At 40.7% G+C, this 9,895-nt stretch overlaps 1 protein-coding gene across 3 annotated transcripts in view; it reads right to left on the bottom strand.

The window, feature by feature from the left end:
- Positions 1–2,559: 2,559 nt before the first annotated feature.
- Positions 2,560–9,895, bottom strand: part of TAFA4 (TAFA chemokine like family member 4) — a 191,713-nt gene continuing 184,377 nt past the window's right edge. For 2 of the 3 annotated variants that reach the window (XM_006160357.3, XM_027776555.1), the window contains exons 5-6: positions 8,711–8,835; positions 2,560–3,918 (exon numbers count right to left, since the gene is read on the bottom strand). In XM_006160357.3, coding sequence (XP_006160419.1) covers positions 3,907–3,918; positions 8,711–8,835 — 137 coding nt within the window. In that variant the 3' untranslated portion in view covers positions 2,560–3,906. The remainder of the gene's footprint in view (positions 3,919–8,710; positions 8,836–9,895) is intronic. The other variant, XM_006160358.3, reaches the window with a different exon arrangement.

The following is a 9,895-nucleotide window of genomic DNA, read 5'->3' as shown; positions in this document are numbered from 1 at the left end:
AAAAAAAAAAAAATAAACTCCACAGGAAGCTGTGACGTGTGCCTGCACTGCGAGTTACCTGGGAGGCCCAGGCAGGAGGCTCTCAATGTAGAGGCCAGCAAGGGCAACATAGCAAGACCCTGTACACTCTAAAAAATAAATAAAAATGGGGAACCAGCAGTTAGCGTAATGGCTATGTCACTGGACTCCCACGTAGTCGACCATGGTTCGCGTCCTGGACCCGGTGGCTTAGAACTCACACCAGGCACGTGTGCGTGCGTGCCCAAGATCCTGAGAGGAGAACGGAGGAGAAGGGATTGTGGCATGGCCATCCCCCCTGGGGGGTGATTTCTCGCTTTCTGTCTGTCTGTCTCTGTCTGTCTGGAGAGAGCACGCGCCCTATAGCGAAAACCTCTCAAAAAGACAGAGAGTGAGTAAAAAGTCAAATAAGAGGAGCTCACCACATAGTGATAGTGGTGGACTGAGGAGCGTTTACCCATTAGAGGGGCTGCTTTCCTTTTCATCCGATAGTACTGATGTGGAGAGCATGCGTAGTTCCAGGTCACCACATCTTCCTACCTGAGGAGAGTCAGGCACTTACATAACTCAGCTGGATTGCATCTGGCCTCATGCAGCCTCTGACCAAAGCCTCTCACGTGGGGCTGATGACCCACGGGTGAGCCCAGTGGTATATAGAGAGACCCTTGTGGGCAGCCAATAGCCCAAGACCAACTACAGAACAGGGCAGTGATTTTAGTAAATACAATTTTTTTAAAACTGCAGCTATTTTAAATTCAAGTATTGATAGAAATTCAGTTACAAGTATTCTAACCCTGTTTTTAAAAAGTCAGAAGTATGCTATTTTTCATCAGCTTACTGGCGTGTAATAGTAGCAAAGAATACAGGTGCTAGAAAACCGATCACGTCGGAGAGCAGCCAGATTCCAAGGCTAGCCCATTTCCCTGAGCCTTCCAATAGAGAATAACATTTTTAAAGTACACTCGGAGAAGTAAATCTGAAATGTCCTATGTTTTGTCATGACTGCTTCCTGTATAAATTCCAAGGAGGACACTGGGAATTAGGACAAGTTTTGTTTTACCAAGTTTTAGCTCCTCCTCCATGAAGTGAGACTATTCATAAAGATCTCCCAGGTAGAATAGGAAAAATGTATTTGTGTAAGGATAATCTTGCCACTATCTTAGAGTCTTTGAGGAAGTTCAGTGTTTGTTGAATTTAAGAGAGAATTTTGATATAGGATGTGTGCACTTGCCAGAGAGACAGAGAGTGAGAAATCACCCCAGGGGAGAGGGCCATGCCGCAATCTCTTCTCCTCCATTCTCCTCTCAAGATTTTGGGCATGCACGCACACGTGCCTGGTGTGAGTTTGAAGCTGCCAGGTTTGGGGCTTGAACGGCGGTTGACTACATGGGAGTCCAGTGACGTAACCATTACGCTATCTGCTGGTGCCAAGTGTTTGTTCAATTTAATGTATGAACATTTTGTAGCACAGGTATACATAGTTTGGACATGAGATAATTCTAGGTAAATTACTGGTTCCTTTAGAGAGACCTGGGCTGTGTGTCCCCAGTCCTAGGTGAGCATGTTTTAAGATGTAAGAGTCAAAAATGTCTCAGGGGCTGAGACAAAGAACCTAGTGCTGATATGACTCCCTTGGTATCTTTGTTTCAAAATCTGTAACAAGGCAGAAAATTCTCCTACTTCTGAGCAGGAAAGAAACAGGGACAATAGCATTACAAAGCTTCTCAAAGATAGCCTCATTTCAGGGCGTACTTGTGAACTAGGTAAAAAGCACACTTTGAAGCAATAATGTATAAAATGGCACCTTTGAGGTCTACCATTTTCCCAAATGGACCATTTATTTCCTAGAAGTAGTTTACTCCCTAGAAATGTAGCTCAAGGTGAAGTCGTGTCATTGTTACTTAATCTTATTTGGGGTACAAGACCAGATGTGTAAGCTAAAAGACCTAAGTCATTGTTTCATGTACCATAAAAATCTCTTTACGTTTTTCCCCCCTTAGCTCTCTCTTCTCTCCTAATGGAAGGTCTTATACTAAAGCAGCGAAATATGGATAAAACATTATGAATATGCCTTCACTTAGCTGAAACTCTTTAGATTTTAAATTCTCTGTAATGCTACGTAGGTTTGGAATAAGAAAGAAACTAGCAACCCAAATTTACTTCCCAGCCATTGCCATAGAGTTCACATCCCCAAAGTTAAGTGTTACTTTTTAAATGAGGTGTTTATCATATTTACATTTAAAACGTGCAAGTCTCGGATGTTGATACAAAGTCTTCAGACGTAAAATAATCACAAAACTGGGGCCAGCAATTAGCGTAATGGCTATGTCGCTGGACTCCCATGTAGTCGACCGCAGTTCGCGTCCCGGACCAGGTGGCTTAAAACTCATGCCGGGTGCGTGTGTGTGCGTGCCCATCCCCCCGGGGGGTGATTTCTCACTTTCTGTCTCTCTGTCTGTCTCTGTCTGGCGAGCGCACGCGCCCTATAGCAAAAACCTCTTAAAAAAAAAAAAAAGGAAAAAAAAAATCACAAAACGTATATGCCATCACCAGAATGAGTTTTTACTTAATAGAATAATAACAAATTGGTAAGCCTCTATTTGGTCAAATTTAAACAAAATGTAGCAAACAAATGGATATTACCTATTTCTTCTGCAAGAATAAAATCGAATCATTGCTCATGCTATAAACAACATTATAGAATTCACTTCCACCCCCACCCTATAATCGCGAAAGGGTAGGAGTAATTAACAGTGCAGAAAGTATGGTTTTTGGCATTTGTTATATAAAATCCATCCCACAGCATTACAGTATATGTGTTTTAATAACATTATGCATTTAAAATCTGGGTCAGTCGCTCTTCATCTGTTTGATACGTTTTCGCATGGCAGCATCTAAGAATACATGGAGACGCGTCTGCTGCAAATCATTAAAGCAAGAAAAAAATGACTCAGATTTTACTTACACTTAAATAAGATGGAAAACACACAAGAAAGGAGAAAAGCTGAGGTAAGAAATCATGTACAACCTAATAATTAAACATGTAAAAACTCCCGTCCAGCAGTTAACGAAATAGTCTGTCATAATTAGCATAGATCGGATCTAAGACCACCCTTGAATGAGACAGACGGTTTTATATTTTAAATAATTTACCAGTAAGAGTACCCATAGCCATAAAATCCTAGCAAGATGTATTTCTTCTGTGACCATGTCATGACAGAGCTTTGGTTATTAAATATTGGGATCGATATGTCCCCTTAGCATTCAGTAAAATGAACTGAAGTTAAAATGCCCCCATTTTATTTCCCAAACCGGACAATAGATCTTAAAATGCACAGATTGCACATTATAAACAAAACTACACATATACATAAACTAACTCAACTAAGTCCTCCTATTCGTCAAGGTACATGAAATCTGTGTTCTTCATAAGGTAGTCTACATCTGCAAATTTGTTTTGCCAAAAGCTTTTGTTATTTAGATCCCTTTCAAACCACTTTAATTTGAAGGCTAAAGGGAAAATTCAAAATAAAAGAATAGAATGAGGACCCTTCGAAACGCAGAAAGAAATCGAAACTCAGACATTTCTTATTGGTGATCCATGTTGACATCAGCTGTTTCTCCAGGATTTTCTCAGAGGTATGTTCCTTTGGAATCCAGAAAGGATGTCAATCATGTGGCAGCCTGTGGTTAAAATTCAATGTAATAAAATCACAAAGCAGAGAGGGCTGGGACAGTTCAGTGAGTGCCACTTCTCACAGTACACATGGAGAAAGGTGACGTTGCTAGAATCCAAGACAATTTCCCACCAAGTGGGGAGGATGTTGATCCACTCAAGAGAGCTCTCCATCCTGTCGTCCCTCTAGGATGAAAACACACCTCTCTTTGCTACCGTGTTACCTAAAAACAAAGTAAAGAAGTGAGCTTTCAACACCCCATACCCTCCAAAGATACCCCATCCTGCTATGAGCAGTCCCCGAGTCATTTGGTCATTTGTGTATACTTTATCAGCTTGTACTTGTATCTGTAATTAACCTCACCAAATCAACTGTTAAAATCAAATTCTTCTGTACATTGCCTTTAGGCTAAAAACAAACAAACAAAAACATACAAAGGCTTCTTTACCAGGGCTTTGTATACTCTGGCTTTGTACTTTTTGAGGTTCTAAAAATCCCATCTGATTAGGTACACTGATGGCCCGTCCATTCCTACGTGCTGAGCATGCTTTTAATGGTGCTAAAAGTTTTTTAAAAATGAATGCTGATTAAAATCAGTGTACATCAAGATTAAAATGTTCCCTTTGTTACTTTTTTAATGCAGTTAACTTCCACCATTAAAATATAGATTAGTTTATAAAACTGCGATATTTACTGGAAATATATGTTCATGAAGAAGGTGGTAGCTGTATTTTTCATTTTTTATGAGCTAAGCATACAGAACAGCAGTTTGTGTAATTTGATATGGTCACATAAGACATTTTACAGGTTATATACTTGTTAAATTATCCCAGCTCTGCAAAGAAAAAAGCATAATACTTTAATATGCCTATACAATGAAAGTATTTTCAAAGTAAACTGTATTATTTTATAGCAGTTATCATGCCTGGTTTTTGAACCCAATCAGATTTATTCAAATCTCAGCTTCACTATTAACTAACATATCACATGATCTGTATTTATAGATTTAACAATATAAACACTATGGTTTAGAGAGACATACTAAAGCAGACAAACAAAGAAAACCCTGTTCTCTTAGAGCTTACATTCTAGAAGGGGCAGGGAAGCCTTTTCTGTAAGGAAGTAGATACAAGAAATACTTTTAGCTTTGCAGATTGTGTAGTCACTGCAGCAACTACACAACTCTGCCTTTATTTCACGTACCAAAGCAGCCACAGAGAGTAGGTAAACTGGGAGGTACTCTGTTGTTCCAGTGAATGTTTTATAGACACTGAAGTTTGAATTTCATATTTTGATGTGTTATTCTTTTGATACTCCATTCTTAGCTCACAGGCTTTGATCTGTGAGCCAGTTCACTGATTCCTATTCCAGAGGAAGCATTAAGACAAATACATAAAAAAAGTGGGTCAGGGCTGGCAGGTGGTTTAGTGGTTAAGTCACTGGACTCCCACATGGCCAACAGTGGTTCGAGTCCCATACCTGGTGACTTGAAACTCACACCAGGTACGTATGTATGTGTGCCCAAGATCCCAGGAGGACAATGGAGAAGAGATTGCAGCATGGTTCCCCCCCATGAGGGTGATTTCTCACTTTCCTTCTCACTGTCTCTCTCTCTCTGGTGACTGCATGCAACCTATGGAAAAACCTTTAAAAAAAAAAAAAGTGTCTGAAGGTAGTGCGTGCAGTGGAGGAAGTAAAGCAGTACCACTGAGAAGAGAACGGGGGAGGAAGAAAACAGGGCTGCTATTCTGTAGTAGATGGTCAAGGAAGAAGATATTTGAAGGGAAAAGAAAAGTGAGGAAAGTGAGGAAGGTCTGACCACCTGGGGAAAGATCTTTATTGGTACAGGCAGAGGTAGGTGCAGGTCAGTTCAAGGACTTCGGCCTCTGTCTGAAGGAGGTCCAGAGATGAGGTGAAGAATGTAAGGCTGTCTAGATCAGAGATCAGTTTGGCCAAAGTGATGAAGGGGAAGCCAGCAGGACCTGTGACTGTAGGAAGAGGGCATGAGTAAAAGAGGAATCCAGGGAGCCAGCCCCATGGCATGATGGTTTAGGCAGCTGGACCCCAGGTGGCTGAGTGCATGGTTCAATTCCTGAACCTGGTGTCTTAAGAAATGTGCTAGATGAGCGCGTGTACATGCCCAAAACCCCAGAAGGAGGGAGAAATGGAAAAGAAGGGATTATGGCTAGACCATTCCCCATGGGGGTGCGGGGGAGATACTTTCTCTTCTCTCTCTCTCTGAAAATATCTAATAATCCAGGACAGCTCCAAGTCTTCAGCTTGAGCAACTAGGTGATGGAGCTGGCACAGGGTGAGATGAAGTAGACTAGACTCCCATGGCCTTAGTGTCTGCCTCCATACAGTAGAGATAACACACCTACCCCCCTGTAGCAAAGAGTGAACGAACGGTGTGAATTGAATTTTGCAAGGCTCAGTGCCCATCCCGTGGTCAGCACTTGGGAAATGGTGGCTACTGTCATGATATATCATCTTTCTGGATCTATCAACGTTTAACCTGAACACATTTATAGCACAGTATCAATCTACATTGAGGATGTGATTTTCAAAAGCATCTTATTTGAGGTAGCCCATGCCCAGCTCATTTGGGACAAGAACACTAAAAGATGCATTGTTTTCCTTTACATTATTATTGCACTAATCACAAACAGGAGACTGATGCTGGGTCACTAAAATGCCCACACCCACTTCCTCCCAGGCATCAGGGTACCTAAACATCACCAGCTCCAATTAAACGTATTGGGGAAGCTAAGACTCCAGGGAGAAAAATCATCTCAGCTCGACCTTGACAGAGAGCAGATTTTTAGAAGGAGAAGCAGTTATTGGCTCGGGTCATATGTGCCTATAGAGTGAGTGGTAGAGAAGCCCATTCAAGGTTCTTACACTGTATTTTGTACCAGTGTGGACCGAACGGCTTAAGAAACATGCCTGGTGCATGTGTGTGTGTGTGCCCCAAATCCCAAACACAGAGAGGTTAACAAGGGCCTGGGGTGCCACCATGTCCCATGGAAAACACAGAGAGGTGGACAAGGGCCTGGGGTGCCACCATGTCCCATGGTGGGTTTTTTCTTGCTTTCCCTCTGTCTCTCCAGCAAACAAACACACTCTCTTGCAAGATTTTAAACTAAGTTTTCCAACATTCACTGTGATTTACTTGTTTTTACAAACTACAATAAAAAAAACCTGGAAAGTGTACCATAGATGTGTTAGAAGCCTATTAACACTGATAACTTCAAAGAGGGAAGAACCTCTTAGCAAAGAGACTGCAAAAAAAAATTAAATTAAATTTAAGAAAAGGAAAACGGAGAAAGGATGACAGAGAGAGTTGTATTTTCCCACAAGGCGCAGTAGCTGCACCCTCTCTGGAGACACCAGAAACTACAGAGGCAGAATGAACTAGTGCTCGTCTGTACTTGCTGAAAAAGATGACTGGCTAGGGAATTGTCCCCTCTCTTATTTTCATTTCTTCATCTAACACTATTAATATCTCAAGTGGAATGCTAACTCTTTTCATATTTGCATTTAAATGGAAAATAAAATTCTGACATAGGCGGCTTACTGCAGACAATCTTACATTTTTACCTTTCTGCATTTTGAGGCTGCTGTGCATGAACCGTTTTAAGGAGAGTAGAAACTATTGTGGTACAGTGTTAATACCCCCTCCGGGGAGGCAACTGCGCTGCCTTTACAGGAATGCTGTCTCACCTGTGGTGTAAGGTCAGCAGCAATGTGAAAAAAACGATAGAGCATCTGGGGGCACCAAGCTAGCAAATGCACGCCAGTCCCAGTTCCTCAAATGAATTTACACTATGTGCATAAGATCCATAAAAGACATAAAATGTTTTATGCAGTTCAAGTTGCACTGACTTGGATTAAAAAAGGAAACAAAGTTTTACAACTTTAAGATTATTCTCAAGTGGCATATTACTGAAAAAAAAAAAAAAAGCAGCCCAAGTATCATGATGGCTGGGGGAACTGTATTATGTTTCTTCAACTTTTCAAAGTGCTAAATGAAATGTCAGTACCATGGAGGATTTGGCTAGAGCAAACTTATATTCCCAGCACACAGAGCCAAAATGCCCCTAAAGGTTTGCTTCCTGCAAATGACCTCTCTAACTGCACGTAAACGGAGACAGCGCTTGCACCACAGTAACTAAATAACAACTTGGACACATTCTTTTCCAAAATACAGTTGGCTTCTGCTCATGGTCTTATTTTATACTATATGTAGAAATCAATACGAATATGATTTTCTAAAATGTTACTCCTTAATCTATAAGAAGTACAATGAAAGAAAACATTTATCACTAGTAGAGATAAGACCCTAACTCATTGGTAACTGCCAGATTTTTATTTAGGACGAAGCTAGAAGGCAGCAACCTACCAGCCCAGATGACGTTGAAGAGCAGATAGGGGCTGTAAGTACAATGATGCTGAGTCACACAGATTTGGTAGTGAAAAATCCAAGGACAATGTAAACTAGACATGAGGTAAGAAAGCAGGTTTCTGCCGGAAGAAGTAGGTAGACACTAGCACCCTTCAGAGATAGGAAGAACTAGAAAGAAGACCATGTGAAGAGCTGACATGTAGATACGAGTCTTCAGCCATTAATTCTCCTTTAAGGCAATTGATGTTTCTACTTTAATAAATCATCTGTATGTGGATTCTTGTCATGGTGTTTTTATATACTGGCCTGGCAAGTATAAAACTGTTACTCTGAATCAAGCACATGAAGGAGTTTAAATGAATTGAGTGGTCCTAGCTAGAATAGTAAGTTCATCCAGCAAATCAATGTTCTACAAAATCTGACACCAAGAGGGATGCTGGGAAATGGGCTCTTCCAAAAGACCAAAGCCATGGAGTAGCACTGTCCAAGCAGGTACATCAGCATAACATAAGGTTGTTCTCTTGATGGCAGGATAAAACGAAGGGGAAGCCCCATGGACAACAGTGTACTACTGAAGGTATAAATTACGGTGTGTTTTGTCTATACTTGCCTTTGTAGTTTTGACTTTATTGCCACTGCTACAGGACCAACCTGAGTAATCTGGCAGCACTTTGCAATCCTCTCCTTCCAAACAAGGGTTCATATGACACCACCATTTCTGAATGACGATGGAAGCTGGAAAAGAAAGACCAAATGATATTTGGCACACACAGTTGCTTCTTCCAAATATATGCAAAAAAGATAGCTCAATATGAATTCATGTATGGGCCTCCAAAATTGCTAATAAGAATTATTTCACCATAAGCAAATTTAAAGATTCTAATCAGCCATGTGCTATACCAAATAAAGTACTTTCCACAGTTGGCTACCCAGTGGTAATATAGTGATTGAATTCTGAGACTTTACAGTGAGCCTGCCTGGGTATGAATCTGGTTGTGCCACTTTCAAGGTCTACAAATGATTTTGGACTATTTAACTAACTTCTCTTAGCCTCAGTTTCTATATTTGGAAAACAGGAATAAAAATAGAGTCTTTCCCCAGATGGTAAAAGTAACTGGTGTGAAAGTCTCTGTTGACTTTGGTCCAGTTACTGTGATCTCAGCAAATGTTAGCTTCCGGTAGGGTCATGACCTTTGGTTGCAGGTTACAATGGTGGATGGTGATACTGCAGCATTGTAATGTTTGATGTTCTTTGTTGTCAATAGCAAATACTAAAACCAGGATATATTTCCATCATACATATAGTGCTCATCTCTCCATTACAATTCATTCATTGGTGAGTAACCACTTACGGTCAATTATTAGAAGCCAATTAAAGGTAAGAGAGCCTGGCAATCCCTCTCATTTGTACACATGAATATTCTGGGTGTGCACATTGATGCTAAAATAGTGGAAGACACTCCGTCCTAGAAAGATATTCCCACAAATTCAGAAAAAAGAGATTGTGATTGATTTTTAAAAGTGAACGCATCCAAGGGGCTGATATAAGACAAGGCTCTGCGGGATGAAGACATGTTGAAAAGAGAGGAATTACTCCTGTTTTTCTTGTTGAAATGGCCATAGTTCCATGGAAAATATCCTCCCATGCCTGTATTGTTTTTTTCCTTTGCATGGCGAGGAACTTATTCTGTTTATTTCCCAAATCAATTACCCATAAATTTCCTTTCCTACTGTTTTAGGATATTTAAGTGACAAATTTAAGAAGTCATTGCCTGTCTCAGTGTCTCCAAGTTTT

The sequence above is a fragment of the Tupaia chinensis genome, unplaced genomic scaffold (assembly GCF_000334495.1).
Source record: "Tupaia chinensis unplaced genomic scaffold, TupChi_1.0 Scaffold000682_1, whole genome shotgun sequence".
NCBI classification, from domain to species: Eukaryota; Metazoa; Chordata; class Mammalia; order Scandentia; family Tupaiidae; genus Tupaia; species Tupaia belangeri.
Note: the sequence above shows the minus strand (reverse complement) of the source record. Positions and strands in the feature narration are given on the sequence as shown.